The sequence below is a fragment of the Miniopterus natalensis genome, chromosome 16, assembly GCF_054644295.1.
Source record: "Miniopterus natalensis isolate mMinNat1 chromosome 16, mMinNat1.hap1, whole genome shotgun sequence".
NCBI classification, from domain to species: Eukaryota; Metazoa; Chordata; class Mammalia; order Chiroptera; family Miniopteridae; genus Miniopterus; species Miniopterus natalensis.
Window position 1 is genome coordinate 28323790 of NC_142096.1, and position 16904 is coordinate 28340693.

The 16904-nt window shown below is 42.7% G+C and overlaps 1 protein-coding gene across 2 annotated transcripts in view; it reads right to left on the bottom strand.

Moving 5' to 3' along the window:
• STAU2 (staufen double-stranded RNA binding protein 2) overlaps nt 1–16565 on the bottom strand; it is a 217088-nt gene extending 200523 nt beyond the window's left edge. Inside the window, exons 1-2 of one of the 2 annotated variants that reach the window (XM_087825443.1) lie at nt 16484–16565; nt 8950–9006 (exon numbers count right to left, since the gene is read on the bottom strand). In XM_087825443.1, coding sequence (XP_087681569.1) covers nt 8950–8967 — 18 coding nt within the window. In that variant the 5' untranslated portion in view covers nt 8968–9006; nt 16484–16565. Of the gene's footprint in view, nt 1–8949; nt 12197–16483 lie in introns of those variants that run through there. The other variant, XM_087825442.1, reaches the window with a different exon arrangement.
• Nucleotides 16566–16904: the final 339 nt, after the last annotated feature.

Below are 16904 nucleotides of genomic sequence, written 5' to 3' on the forward strand. Positions count from 1 at the left end.
ACAGGCCCTCCCACTCATAATTAAATGCCACAACAAGAACAACATCATACTTAATCCTAATAGGACCAACAGCCCTGCTGAAATGAGGATACACCTTCTCTCCAAAAATGGACCCACAAAGCCCCACCAGTCAGTAACATCACCCTGGATGATGCTGGATTCTCTTCTCAGCCCACCTCTAGTCCTAGAGACCACAGACATGCCTCATATACTGTAATATAGAGGTTAAAATGTCAATTTAACCATCACCAGCATTCCTTAGATGCAATATATACACATACATGACAAGCAGGAAAGAAAGCACTCATAGCTGCTAGAGCCCTCATTTCTGTAATTGATCCCAAGGCCATTGTTGATATTTACTATTTCTCTTTTCTCCACTAGCTATTCTATGTTCTTCTTGCCCTCAGCCAGGACCTTATGGAGGGGGTGTTTTACTGTGAAATGACTCAGACTTGGGTTGTTGTAGTCCTCCATTAATCTTTTATTATTGGATGTGGAAGTACGACAGGGCACCCAGAGAATGCTCTAGTTCCCATACATAGTCTTCCATGCCACCACTGTAGACGCAATCCGATTTACCCTCGGTGATCAGGACCAATCACACCAGCCAGTAAAGTAACCTACTTCTTCACCTGTAGTTGCAATGGTATGAGGAGCTCAAAAAGCCCGAGCAGCAGTCACAGCCTCTAAGTCTATCGCTGTATTCCCTAATACATTCCTTCCCAGGAAAGAAGCATTCCTTCGTTGAGAACTACAATCTCTAACGATCAAAGTCCAAAGTTTCAGGGATGGAAAGCAACATTTTTGTGACTGGGTTATTTTGTGCAACAGTGAAAGTAATCCCTCCCATTTCCACCTCAGCATGGCTGGATCCAAGTTTTCTGCGTGTGGGAGAAACAGCACTGTGGTTGGTACAAAGCATATACTGTGTCCTGTAGACAGCACCCCAGCATTGCAGTGTTTCCCAGCTGGCACTATAAGGGAGTCTTTAGCAGGCCACCTCAATGTTCTGTAAGTCCATGACAAGACCAGAAAATCACATGTGCATAATCACACTGCTGCATCTTCTGCTGTAACATCAACTTTGGTCAGAGCATTGTTGTATGAAATACCAAGACTAGAACCAAGGTGTCCATGGATGTGGTGGTCAAAGAAGGCAAATCCATATACAGAATATACAAACTGCTGCTCCCTCCATGACGGAAGAGGTCCGTGTAATCCACCCGCCACCAGTGGCTAGTTTCTATGGGGAATGGTGCCGCATCAGGAATTCTGTGCAAACTGGGCCCTCAACGGCGGTTTTAGCTACATCAGTGCTGACGGGAGGCAGTCCACGTTGTTGTGTGCACCTGCACCCTCCAGCTTGATGACCATGGCCATTTCGTATGTGAACCTGTTAAGCAAGGAGAGGGTTGCTGGGAAAAGGAAATGACTGACATCTACAGAATGAGTCATCTGGTCCATCCATTTACGGAGTCTCCTTTGAAGTGGCTCTTTAGGGGGAATATTTACATAGACTACAAACACCCTCTTCTTCTGCACCCATCCACGTACCTTCTCCCACAGACCTCCTTATTACCAATCCTCCAACTCCGACCATACAGCCAAACATCCATCAAATGAATGCGTAGATCCGTGTTTCTGAACTTCTATCTCCATCTAAATAAACAGCCATAAGTACAGTTGGCCCTCATTATTTGTGAACCAAAACCACGAGACGCGACTTCGCACCCACTCAAATGGCCATTAGCAGAAGTGAAAGTAAGTACTGGTGAGACTGTGGGAAGCGGGGGTTTGGTTTTGGTGGGAATGTGCAATAGTGCAGCCACTACGGAAAACAGTAATTAAACATAGAACTACTGTTAAGGTTCAGCAATCTCACCTCTGGGCATACACCTACAATACCTGAGAGCAGGAACTTGAGCAGTTATCTGCACACCCGCGTTCACTGCAGCACTATTCACAACAGCCAGAAGGCTGAAGCGGCCCAAGTGCCCACTGATGGGTGTGACTCGGTAAATAAGATGTGGCAGATACATAAAACAGAGTATCATTCAGCATTAAAAAAGAAATTCTGATACATGCTACAGCATGGATGAACCTTGAAGACATTAGGCAAAGTAAAATAAGCCAGTCAAAAAAGCACAAATACTAGATGATTCCACTTAGAAAATCTTCTCTTTTTTTCTCCTGGGTCTTTGTTTGGCTTTGGTATCAGCGCATGCTGGTCTCAGAGTAAGTCAGTATTCTCTCCTCTCCTATTTTTCTGGCAAGTTTGAGAAGGATTGGTGTTCATTCTTCTTTAAACGTTTGGTAGAATTCACCAGTGAAGCCATCTGGTTCCAGACTTTTCTTTGTTTGGGAGTTTTTTCTATTACTGATTCAATCTGTTCACATTTTCCACTTTTTCTTGAGTCAGTTTTCATACTCAGTATTTCTAGGAATCTGCCCATTTAATGTAGGATATACAACTTTTTCCTGTTTTTATTCATAGTAATCTCTTATAAGCTTTTTTATTTCTTTAAGGTCAGTGATCATGTCCTCACTTTCATTTCTGATTTTAGTTACATGCATTTCTGCTCTTTTTTCCTTTCACCTGTTAAAGTTTATCAATTTTGTTGATCTTTTCAAAAAATTAACTTTCGCTTTTGCTTATTTTACCACTTCCTATCTTCTATTGTTTATCTCCACTTTAATCTCTATTATTTCCTTTCTTTGTTAGTGTTAGACTTAACTTGCTCCTTCTTTCCAGTTTCCTAACGGTGAAAAGTTAGATTGTTTTAGAGCTTTCTTCTTCAAGTCAGTGATTTTCAACCCGTGTGCCATGGCACACCGCTGTGCCACAAGAATTTTTAAAGCATGCAGTACCTGACTATTTAGTTAGGGGCACGGACCTCTTTTCCCTTAGATTGTCAAATAAAAAATAACAGCCAAGACAATAATAGCCACCCGGTTTGAATGCCCTCTCTTGAACCATAAATATATAGGTCATATAACAGAGGTGCATCTTATTAGTCACATCCCATAATAAGGTTGCATCTGATTGGTTAATTCTTGGTACCAGAAATCCTTATATACAAGTATAGGCACCTGATTTTTTACAAAGCCACTTTGAAGCAAAAAGTATAGATAATTACTATTATTCTTTCAGCAAATAAATCAAAATTATACTTTTTTTTTTGCTCTGAGTGACAAAAAGGATATTTTTTGGTGTGCCACAGAATTTTAGGAATTAGTTTGTGTTCCATGAGATAAAAAAGGTTGAAAGTCGCTGCTTTGTGTGTTTGCTGCTATAAATTTCCCACTGCTTTCACTGTATCTCATTATATGTACAGTGTTTTCATTTTCGTTCATCTCTATTTTCTAATTTCACCTGTGATTTCTTCTTTGAACTGTCAGTTATTTAAGAGTGCGCTGTTTAATTTCCACATATTTGTGAGTTTTCCAGTATTCTTTGTTATTACTGATTTCTAGCTTCATTCCACTTTGACCAGAGAAGATACTTTGTATGACTTCAATCTTTTAAAATGTACTGAAACTTGTTTGTGGCTTCACATATGGTCTATTCCTGGAGAAAGTCTCGTGGGCACTTGAGAAGAATGTGTATTCTGCTTTGCTGGGTGTTTTCTATGTTTGTTAGGTCTAACTGGTTTACATTGTTGTTCAAGTCCTCTGTTTCCTTACTGATTTCCTATCTCGATGTTCTATCCCTTATTACAGCTGAGGCAAGCATTTTAGTTTTTGACTGGATGACAAAAACCATAAACTTTACATTGTTGCATTCTGAATTGTGTTGTATTCCTCTAAATAGTGTCAGACTTTGTTCTTGCACACAATTAAGTTACTTGGGATCACTTGAAGCCTTCTGAGGACTCTTCCCAATGCCCCATGTATTACAAGGTCTTTACACTGTGGACAAGTGGAGACATAAACTATTCCCAGCATTCTGTGAGCTCCAAAAATTGTTTTCCAATAGTTCCTTCCCTGGCTTTCAGTAGATCCTTTCACCACATACAGATCAAAACTCAGCCAAACGCTGAAGGGGAGCCCTCTGCAGATCTCCAGCATGCATGCACACTTGAGTTCACCTCGATTGTAACGTACACTCAATACACCTGCCCCTCACAGCTCCCTTCCCCCAGTACTCTGCCCTGCAATTCTCAACACCTTGGGCTTCCCAAACTCTTATCTGTGTTCCTATCTCAACAAGACTGGGCTCTGCTCTGGTCCTTCCTCCTGCACTGCAGCCTGTGAACGACCTCATGGCTCTACTGTAAACTGTGCAACACAAGGGCTTATCTCGTTTGTTTCCATTCTCAGGGATCGCAGTTTGCTGCCACCTGTCATCTAGTGTCTAAAAACCACTGTTGACATATTTATATGTTCTCAAGTTGTTTGTAAAGGAAAGGTATATGCTACTGATGCATAACAAATCACCCCTAACAGTTTCTGAGGGTCATCAATCAAGTTGAAGCTTAGCTGGGTGCTTGTGGCTCAGGACCTCTCATGAGGCTGCAGTCAAGGTGTCAGTGGGCCAGTCAGTAGTCCAGGGCTGAAAAAGCCTGACAAGGGCTGGGAGATCTGCTTCAAAGGAGGCTCAGTCACACCCTGAGGCTAGAGGCCTTAGTTCCTTGCCAGCTGCCGGCAGGCGGCCTCGGTTCCTCACGGCGCAGGCCTCTCCGTGGGTCTATTCCCAACACGGCAGCTAACGTTCCCAGAGAAGTCTACTATTTTTCAACCCCCTAACTGTAGACTGCTTCCTGCGGCTTCGAGAGAAATGGGCAGATTGTAGATCTTACCCACAACTAGACTTGGATAAAAAAATGACTAAAAGTAAGTAGCAGCTGGTTTTAAGACAAAACAATAGAGTTCCTGGTGCCCGTGGCAGGAAAGGGAAGGAGAGCGCATGTAGCTGACCCGGTCTGGAGAAAGGTCCAAGTGCTCCACTCCCCCAAACAGACCAACCTGCACGCCCGCCTTCCTCATCAATCAGAGCCAGACCGCAACAGCGACAGCGCCAGACATACCAATACCCATCGACAGACATACCAATACTCATCAATACCCATCGCAGCAGCAACAGTCTCAGGACCAACACTAAGCATGCTGCCTTTGTTACCTCAATTACTCCTCACAACAAACCTGTGAGATAGGAATCATTATCCCTTACACTCTAGGCCTTTGTTTCTTGGGCTCCTAAGGGCACATTCACTTTACAGGGCACCTTGGTGCAGCTTTACTCTTGCAGTGTAAGGCCTGGCTCCCTCTTCCCCTGTCGGGGGCCCCGAAATTCTGTTCTGTCCTACCCACCCTCCCATTCCACTTGTCCTACCCACCCTCCCATTCCACAGGCCTGAGAGCTTCCTCTTGGCGTCTATGTTCCCAGCATCTCCTACCAAACCTCTTTAAAAGAAACCATTTAGACCTCTTTTTTTTTTTTTTAACTCTTAGTACTTTTTTTAAATCAGAACTCTCTTAATCCCCTGTCTGGGCTTTCCCAATGCTCCAGCTGCCTAATATAGACTTCCCAACCCTTCGGACACACCGCCCTGTCAAGTGTGCCTCACCAACTAATCCCCAAAAATTTGCCCCACGTCAGCCACTCATTTTAACATATTATTTCACAGCACATGTGCCTTCTGAATTTTTATTGGCTACAGCTTCATGTTAAGGTGGGTTTCCTCTCCCTACGGGACTTATAATTAACGATCAAGGAGAAAACTCAAAACTATACCAAACTCCTACATAGCTTTCCATTAGTTATTTATTGAATAATGAATAAAAAATATATGAAGCAACAACTATAAATACTAGCTTAGAAAGTTCTCAAAGGGTTGTCATCAAAATTTTATTTATAAAAAAAAAAAAGATACCAGTGGACACATGTAAGCAATTCACAAAAGACAAAACTGAAAGAACCAATGTAGCAAGTCATAAGAATTCAAGGGAAAGCAACACTTTTTGTCAGATTGGCCAACACTGAAAATGTGTCAAGGACGTCAGGAAACAGTCATTCTAATAAACTTCTAAGAAATGTAATTTTGTTATTTTTGGTATTTATGCATTAAGTATCTTTAAACTCTACATACCCCTTTGACTAGTATTTCCATTTCTAATAATTAATTATAAGAAAATAATGGACCAAGGAATACAGATGTATGTAAAAAAACAAATCACCGTAGCACTAACTATAACATAAAATCAGTCCAACAATAAGGATTTGACTAAATAGGTTTTAGTACTTCCAAACTATGATTATTAGGTCATAGTATTAGGTGTTGTATACTCTCAGTTTTTAAAAATAACATATATTCACACAAAAACATACCTGCGTAGAAAAATATCTAGAAGTATACACCCCAAAATATTAGCAGTGATTGTCTCTGTAAAAGAATAGTGGAATTATTTATGATAGTTTTTCTTTTTGCTTATTTTTTGCACCTCATTTTTCTACATGAGTTGCACATAGATAACAACACACACTCCTGAAAGACAAAAGTGAAACTGAGAAGCACTAATTTAAAGGGAGAAGTGTCATTATTCTAATGGAACATGTTATCCATTCCCAAGTTGCCAAATAACAACGCCAGGCAGGGTTAATATAAAAAAATAAAATAAAATAATTTAGTATTCAATAGCCTAGGTTTTAATTAGTACTAGGAACACACATGGAAGAATTTAGTACTATTCAGGCATTTTAAGACAACTAAATGACCTCCCAAATGAAAATTTAGTACTAACCCTAAGGACAGTGTTGAAATCACATAGTGAAAACCTCCACTGCTCCAAGTGGAGTGTCAGCCTCAACTGCCTTTCATCACATTTATCTCAGAATACTCCCTCTACAGGAAAAGCAGTCACCATGAAAATGACCAAACATGAAATCTCTCAGAAGCTGAAGAATTCCATGTGACTTTAGGGCTTCTCTATCACATCTACAATCCAAGTTAGGTTAACTTTTCCCCTCAGTCTTGACATTTGGGGGGATAACACTTATTCAATAACAAGAGAGGGTCCTGAGTGAGTCTACGGATACATATCTATTACACACAAAGCAGGTGTATCTGCGGGCGCCAAGGATGATTCCTAGCCAAAGCCCAGGGATCCGCTGGCCATACAGAACGTCACTTAGGAACAGTTCATGGTGCCTGACTCAACACGACCAGCAGCACCCACAGTTAGTAAGTCCTGAGTAGGACTCATTTATGAACTATAATTTTCAGAGATGTTGACTGGCATAAAATGATCATTTCCATCTGTGTACAGAATAGAAAACAAGTTATTCTAATTGGACTCATTAACGGCAGCTGTCCATACAGTCATTTAGAAGCAACGTCACACAGCACAGTTTGCAAGTCACATCTCGTAAGCTCTGTGAACGCATCCAAGGGGGATTCACACACAGCCACTGTGAAGTGCAGGAAGCCCTAAGCACAGTGCAGCTTTGAGATGCCTTTAAACTGGCATTCATGATGTCTTTGATGAAAGCAGTATTTGTTGCACAAGAGAATTTTCTAGTGCAAGGGGAAAAAAAAATCAAAGAACAACTTTGCATGAGGAAGAGATTTTACATTAATGGCATTTATGTAGAGCAAGCACCATATAATACCAAAACTGACAACACAATTATGTGAGTATTGCTGAAAAGAATGCAGATGCCCTTGCTTTCGTGACAAGCCTTGCACCATTCATCCACTCATCCAGCAAATACCTGGAAACCATACACAACAAGAAGTCTTCTAGGACCTGGGATACAAGAGTAAATAAGCAAGGTCACAGCCTTCATGGAGCATTCGGCTAACAGGATATATAAACATATATCTACAATAAGCAGACATCAAACAACTAATTACATATTTAAATGTCATGGAAATGTCAGGATGTCATTAAATAACAGGGCAGACAGGGTGCTAGGAGAGCAAATACTAGGCCTGTCAAGTGGCCCAAGCCCAGGGGAAGAAGAGAGAAGTCCAGCAGAGGTACTCTATGTGGAGGCCCGGCAGCTGGAATGGCCTTGCCCAAACAAGGAACTGAAACAGTCTGGTGTAACTGAAATAGTTAGATTGTTTCCTGGGCACATGCTAAATCTGAGATATATAAAGACATCCAAGTGAAGAAATCAGGTTGATAACTGCTACGTGATTCTGGAGCTCAGAGAGGAGGCCTAGACCAGGTGTAAACTCGGAAGTCATTAGAGGTGGTGTGCGGTGCACAGGAACTGTACATTCCCTAGGCAAAGTAAGCTGGTGGGGGGCTGGGGAAGGGGGGAGACCTGCATTACTTCCTCAAATCACACAAAAATTACTTCTTGCAATCAGATTTTGCAATCTACTTAAACTTCTCCTCTTGATATGCAAATGTGAAATAAAACAAAATGTTTTCTAATATGACAGTTATGACACAATGCCCGATTTGTTCAGAAAGGTTAAGATTAAGAGTATAAAGATCTTGGAGAAATGCCAAGACCCAAGAAAAATATTTCTTTCAGTGCGTCGAAAGCATTCTATAATTTATTTAGCAGAGCACTTCCTTCTAGCCTTTTCCAGTGCCCTAGAAAAGGAACCTTTTTTTAACACACCGATACACCTACTTCACAAGATTTGTCACTAGAAGTGCTTTCAGTCCACAGAACTGCCACCGACTGAAGACAGATCACGATTGTAAGCATTCTGAACACAGCAACCAGTCCTGGAGGGATGTGACATCAAAAAGAACCAGCAAACCTGCTGTGCCCGCACAATGCTCCTGAAAGTTATCACCACTTGGGATTATCGCTATAATCCTTAAACAACCTGCCCTGCACTGTTGCCTATAAAGAATAGATGGCAATGTAACTGCTCTATAAAGCAGTGGTCAGGTTATGGTTATAGGAAAGCTGAGTAAAAACGTTCCACAATTTATAGCCCAAGCACCATGCAAGTATGACAGGCCTCAACACAAACTCACCTGATTGATTTGAAGCATGTTAAAACAATAGTGCGGTATCCCTCACGGCTCCAAAAACTGGAAAATAGAAACAAAGAAATAAGCTCAACTTAGCTGGTGATTTCAACAATGAGCACTTGAAACACATGTCCATGATCAAAATCAAACATAAAATGGAGTAGGCCTCGATCGGCATATAACTTTCTACGATGAAAAACATGTTCTATATCTGTGTTGTCCAATTCAGCAGCCACTAGCCACTAACGACTACTGAGCACTTGGAATGTGGCTAATGCAACCAAGAAACTAAATTTTTAATTTTCTTTAATATGAACTGAAACTTAAATAAGCACATGTGACGAGTGGCTACCATACTGAACAGTGCAGATCTGGGCTGAACAAAGATTTGTCTGCAAATCTGAATCTAGAGTTCTAAGACCATTCCAGCAAAAATGAAACTTAAAACTATCTAAAAGTTTATATTTAATATATACTTCCCCATATTTAATACTCAGATTAATATTTAATATAGACTCCCCTTGCTCCAATGAGGTTTAAGAAGGCTTTGTTCCCATCCCCTATAACATAAAATAGGTGCGACAACAAAGAGTACACAGTAAGATTACCTACCTGGATTTTTTTTGTTTGAGGTTTTATTATCACCATTATAAAAATAGCATGCACATTAAAATTTCACAAGGGAATTTTTCAAAAGGAAAATCACCATACTGACACATCCCAGTGTTACATCTGAATTTGTTTCCTTCTGGGTCTGACCTCATCATGGTTGTATTTCTTTTCATGTAGCAAATCTCTTGTACACTTAATTTAAAAACAGATACCAGTCCTGGACACGTAGCTCAGTTGATCAGAGCATTGTCCCAATATGCGAAGGTTGCAGGTCTGATCCCTGGTCAGGGCACATACAAGAATCAACCAATGAGCCCTGGCCAGTGTGGCTCAGTTGGTTGGGCATCATCACATGCACCAAGAGGCTGCCGGTTCAATTCCCGGTCAGGGCACATGCCCCGGTTTCAGGCTCCATTCCCAGTAGGGGGTGTGCAGGAGGGCAGCTGATTGATATTTCTCTCTCTCTCTCCTCCCCCTTCCTCTCTCTCTCAAATCAATTTAAAAAAACATATTTAAAAAAAAGAAGAACCAATGAATGTATAAATAAGTGGAACAGGAAATCAATCTCTCTCTCTCTCAAACCAGTAAATAAAAAACAAATAAAAATAGATACAAAAGAAGGGCAGGAGGACCCAAATTTATAAACAAATGTATCACAGGATCTTATAATGGGAAAAGTTTACATAAAAAAATAAATTATGCACACAACCCTCCCCCAAAAAAAATTATCTAAAAAGCAGTAATAAAGTTTTAAGGCACAGCACAAGAGTTATGTAATAACTTGAGCATAAATCTTTATGCTGTAAAATGTGAATATCAAACTTTCTCTCAGAAGCCAAGGTTCATGAGAAACATACATACACACATATACACACACAAATACATACATATACGCCAATTATAAATGTGCGTGTCAGCGCATTTGGCTATCATTTTTTCCGAAATGACAAACTGGGGTCAATTCTCAATGACTCTGAAAGTTTTTAATAGATTTCTTACAACAGTGACCTCAGCGTCTGCATCAAATTTGATATTTTTCAAGAGAATAGTCTGTTATAGAAACAGTACAAGGCCTGAGTACCAATGAATTTGAGATTTAGTCCAAGCTCTTCAAGAGGTTACCTTCTGAGCCTTGGTAAATTACTTTATGGATCTTGGGCATCTTTTTCTTTCATCTTTTTTGAAATCTTTACAAGAAAACTAAAGTCTCTGTGGTTGGCAGCCTCTAAACAAATGGAAAACAGCACAAATAACCAGATACCACTTCGAAGACTGGATTATAAAGACTGTAACTTCCATCTTGGGTGTCACCTGCCCTGCTTTTCCCACCTGACTGCTCTGAGAAGAGCCAGCTGTCATACTGCGAGCTGCCCTTTGGATGGACCAACATGGCAAAGGACTGAGGGAGGCCTCCAGCCCAAAAGAAACTGAGGCCTTCAGTCCAGTATCCCCCAGGAACTGAATCCTGCCAAGAGCCACATGAACAAGCTTGGAAGCAGATCTTCCCCCAGTCAAACTTTCAGATGAGACTAGAGCCCCAATGACAGATTGCCTGCAACCTCATAGTCACCAGCACCCAGATAAGCTGCACCCAGATTTCTGAGATAATAAAATGTTTCTCGTTTTAAGAACTTAATTTCTGGGGTAGTTTGTTATGCAACAATAAATAGGACAGTTCAGTTCAACTCTAGAATTCTATAATCCTATGATGCTTCAGATATTAACATATTTAGATAGGCCAAAAAAGAATTAATTCCCTGTTAAACATGAACAAATGAGTACCATTAGAATTAGAAAGTGGCACCTGCCCGGGTGCCTCGGTTGGTTGGAGTGTCCTCCTGTGCACCAAAAGGTTGCAGGTTCATTCCCAGTCAGGGCACATACATACCTAGGTTGTGGGTTTGATTCCCAGTGGGGGCATGTACAGGAGGCAACTGATCAATGTTTCTCTCTCACATCAATGTCTCTCTCTCTCTCTCCCCTCTTCCTCTCTCTCTAAAATCAATTTAAAAAAAACAAAAAACAAAAAACAACATATCCTCAGGTGAAGACTAAAAAAAAAGAATTGAAAAGTGGTAAATTATAAAACAAACATTTATATTTTATACAAAAGATGAAATCATTAAAATGTGCAGCATTATTCAAATGATACTAAAACATACTAGCTCTAACTAAAAATACAGAGCCATCCAATTTTCATTTTTTTTTTATTGGAAACAATTCATTCGGAAGTTAAAATGTAAACAAACTACCAAAAGTATCTCAGTGATTTAGTGTCCCTTACTTTCTAGAATTTAACATTATTTAGTAAGCACTCACCAAAGCTAAGAAATCCCATTTTGTTTTTGTTTAATGTAAACCTCTAAGTTACAAATGCTTATCTCTAGACCTGCACGTGTTTCTTCAGTATTCGAGTTTGGTAACACGGGTGGATAATTCTGAGAAGCAGGCACAGTAAGATACAGGCATACACTTTGAGGTTCTCAACTTCTGATATAAAGAGGTAGTTTTATGAAGAAACAACAATGAAAGCACCTATTTGCTTAAAAATGACCATGCGATTTTAAATATTCTGTAACCCTTTTCTTCACAATTATAAAATAAAGATCTGGCCCGGCCAGGAGTGGCTCAGCAGTTGAGCAACAACCTAGGATCCAGGAGGTCGGGGTTCCATTCCCAGTCAGGGCACATGCCCGGTTTGCGGGCTTGATCAATGATTCTCTCATCATTGATGTTTCTCTCTCTCTCTCCCCCTCCTTTCCTCTCTCTGAAATTAATAAAGATATGTTTAAAAAAAAAAAAATCTGTATACATTAAAACATGAAACTAATACCTATCCCAGCACCCCGTGAGGTACCTGGATAACATTCTGAACCTATTCTTTTTTACAAGCAAATTCTATCAGATTTACATCAATATAAAATTTGTAATTCACAACTATACCGTGGACAATTCAGAATGCCCACAGTGGCATATCCTTAAACAGTTCATTTCTTCTTCAAAGACATGCCTGGTGCACTATCCTATATTTGAAACAATTTGATAAAATATCAAGGCATATCAGTAAAATGCAGAACAATTTTATTTTGTAATATGTTTTTTTAATTGATTTCAGAGAGGAAGGGGGAGAGAGGGAAAAAAACATCAATGTTGAGAGTCACTGATCGGCTGCCTCCTGCACGCCCCCTACTAGGATCAAGGCTGCAACGGGGCATGTGCCCTGACCAGGGATCAAACTGTGACCTCCTGGTTCACAGGTCAATGCTCAACCACTGAGCCACAACGGCAGGGCTGCGGAACAATTTTACACCGCCTATGGCTTCATAAAACCCACCTCTTCCTCTTCTGTCAAAAAAGTTTCTCGCTACAGTACATTCCAATTACAGCTAAAGAAACCTATCCCCATGCCCCAAAAATGCCCTACAGTGGTGCCCAGTCAAGCACATTAGAACATGAAGTTTCAGATTCCAGCTACTCAATGAAAACAGGCGGGCGGTTTATGGAGAGAGGACACTAAGTGGAGAAGACTTGCTGCCCATGAGGACTTAGAGGTGCAGCACGTATCTGAAATGCACCGCTGATAAGACTCACTGCTTTTGGTATGAATTACATTTGGCCCATCTGATAAACTGAAAGAAGGGCATAAATCTGTAAGATCCTCAACAATTAAATACTGCTTTATAAAATGGCAATATTAATCTATCTATAAATTTTTATATCAGCACCCATTCCACAATCCTCACTTAAATGTGTTTGACCATGTAAAAAGCAAAAACATGTCCTATTCCCATTCTTAGACTCCAAACTACTGCAAAACTAAATATCAACTCAAAGCTCCTTACTGCAAAAAAGCCATGGGGTCCTTATAAAGTGTTTAAAAAATGTTTTTCATTTTCATTTCTTTTTAAAAGTAGGCATGTCCCAAAGCACTGCTTTTATGTTAAAAAGAAAAAACAATTTAGTATGAATTTTAATATGACCTAAGAGCCTATGAAAGATTCTAGGTATATAGATGTCTCACTCCATGAGCTTTTCCTGTAAAATAAAAAAATAAAAAATAAAAAAAAATAAAAAAAAACACCACATATCACCAGCCAAGAAGAAAGCGAAACTAACATTTATCAGACACCAATTTTACATGCCAGGTGCCATGGTTTGCCATTTTTACATTAACTCAAACTTCAGCACTGTAAGTGTAGGTGTTACAGCCATTTCTCTAGAAGCTGGGTTTCTTTCCTGTAGTCCGTTGCTAGGATTAAAACTCAATATGGTCTGGTTCAAAGTCCTCTTCACTTCATTATGTATTTGGTTATAAACAAAGACTAAACTTCTTAAAAATGTTCCTGTCACAAAGGGCATGAGCTCTAGGACAACATAATGTCAAGGCTCCTCTACAGAACTTCAGGGATTTATTCAAAATCAAATAATTGCAAACATGTAAACTATAATTATTATGAATTCCAGACACAGCTAATATTTTCTTTAGTACTAAGAGGCAAAAATACACCTATATGATTTGATCATACTGTGCATATCTCTATTTGGTCCAATATTAACCAATTCCATTTTACAATATCTAGATTTCTCCCTCTCTTTCTGACCTGTACACATAAATAATCAGATACTCAGCATAAAAGGAGACAGAACAATAGCAGTAAAGAGATTAGCTACAAAACAAAACCCAAAAAAACCCATATTGGCCAATTATATCTTCCAGAACCTGATCCTAAGGCAGGAAAACCACTCAGCCTCACTCTGTGTTGTTTATATACTAAGAAGTCTGATGGCCATCTTAGGTATTTTTGAAATCCTTTATCTTTGCTGAAAACCAGACTAAGCCACTCTGTCCTAGACCTGCATTCCAGGCAAGTAAATAAGCTAAACTGTACAAGTTATATGGTCTTCCATGCTGTGTGCTTAGGAATAAAGACCCATGATGTACGACATTTATTACCCTCATGGTCCAGGAAAAAGATATTATGTGTGTGTAGAGAGATCAAGTGCTAAACAGGTAAAACAGTAACAAGTGAATCTGAGTAAAGGTTACATAAGTGTTCTTTGTACTATTCTTGCTACTTTTCTGCAAGCTTGAAATTATTTCCAAATAATAAGTGAAAACTTAAAAATTGTATGGCCTTCTATCTGAAGTTAACAATACATATTTGGATTATACAGCAACATTTTTACAAATACAAAACAAGAGTTTTTAAAGAAAAAAATTAATGATTACTGAGGAAATATGCAGCATATCCTATCAACTAATGATTGCTTAGGAATAAATTTCAAACGACACTGCCATGTAATGAAACATGGCAATGGGGACTTGAGTTGAAACCATAGCAGGGAAAGAAAAAAGCATACACACCCCATAGTTTGGCCTAAGTGCTTCAAAAATTTAATACAGGCCTGCTACAAAATGCAGCAAATCTACAATTCAAGTGATATGTGATATCTCTGGTTTGCAGAAAATATAGACAAACTGAAAAATGAAAAACTTGTCGGGTCACAAAACAATCGAGATGCAGAATGTCTAGGTCTTGATGGTTTTATTAAATATGTTCTCCCCCACACACACTGCAGCTCAATTAACAAACAGTATATTTGAACCATCTTAAAAGCAAGGGCGGGGAAGAAATATCCTCCAGGAGAAATGTTGCAATCTTTTCTCCCACAAGGTTACTATCATCCTGCCTGCCCATCACAATTTTGATTTCAAGTATTTACCACGGTTTCTTAAAACGTAAAGATGCATCAGAAGAGAATATATTTTGCTTGGCAAAAGTGCACCAAAATTGTGAAAGCAAAACATTAAAAATACAGGTTTTCAGCTAGCAGTGAAATACCTTTAAAGGATCATCTCTCTCCTTTCCGCAGGAACCACCCACTTTAAAATCCTTTAGTACGTTCTCCTAATTGAATGGCCCTTCCCTGCCCAAGTAGTTCAACCTTTGGGGGGCGGAGGGGGCTTTCCAAACAAAAGTATTCACAAATGCAAAATTCTGCACATCTTTACAGGGACTTCCAGAACCCCGAGGCCATTCTACCCGCCCCCCCCCCAGAATCGCAGCTCCGCGTCTCCCCGGTTGCCTCCGCAGAGCCCCCACCCGAACCCCGGCTCTCGCAGGAAGGGCCGGCGGCGCTGCCCACACACCGAGGGCTCCGTAACTGATCTTTGTCTCTTCGCCCGACTCCCTTCGCCCCGGCAAGGTCACTAACTGCCGGCCACCCCTTTAAGCCGAGCCATCGCCGCGGCGGAGCCTCGGCAGAGCCCCGGCGTAACTGGCCCGTCATAGGATCTATTTTGCGCCCTCGGCCCCACCTACCTTGCCCCTTTCGGCGTGTTACGTCTTTACCACTTGCCCATTATACAGAAATAGCCACCCCCGTACCCCGAGCGCCCCGGCCGCGCCGCTCCCCCGGAGCGCCCCCAGGCCCACTCCCCGCAGACCCCTCCCCTCCCCCATCACACCTCCCCCTCCCCTCCCCCGCCCTCTCCCCCATTCCGCCGCCGCACCCGCCGCCCCTCTTCCCGCCGTTCCCACCAGCCCCCCACCACCCCACCTTCCAGCGCCCTCCGGGGGTTCCTGCCCCCCACGCCCCCACCCCCGGCGCCCCACTCGTGCCGGGCTCCCAGCCTCCTCCCGGCTCCTCCCCTCCCGACACCTGTGTCGTTCCACCCCCTCCGCGCGCCCCCCCCATTCATTCGCCCCCTCCCGGGCTCCGCCGCCCCCGCCGCCGCCTCCCCTCCCCCTCCCGCCGGGAGCGAGCCCGCGGAGGGGGCGCGGGGGGAGGGGAGGCCGCGAGGGGCCGGCTCCCCGGGCTCGCCGCGCGCCTCGGACCCGCGGGGCTCCCCAGCGCCCTCTGTCTCCCCCGCCGGCGGGGCGGAAGTCGGGGCCTCCCGGGCGCCCCCCGGCCGGGTATTTACCTTCTGGCCAGGGACGCTTGGCGGACGGCTCCAACATTGGCAAACACTCCGGAGAACTGACCCCGCTCGGCCGCCGCCGCCGCCGCCGCCGGCTTCCCCCCCTCGGGCTCCCCGCCCCCAGCCTCCGCCCGCCTCCCCCCGCCTCCCCGGCGCTCCCGCCGCGCCCTCCCGGGCCCGCGCCGCGCGCCCCCGCCCCCCGCGCGCTCCCGCCCGCCAACCCGCCCGCCGGCGCCCGGCGCGGCCATTGTTCGCGGCTCCGCTCCCGCCCCCTGGCGGCCATCCGGGCTCCGCCGCGCGGCCGCCCCTGTGCCGCGGCGCCGGCGCCGGCAGGTCGGCCGGGGCGCGGGGCCGTCCCCGGGCCTCAGGAACCAGGGCGCGCGAGCGCACGGGGAGCGCACCGCGTCCGCAGTCTCCGGGGTCC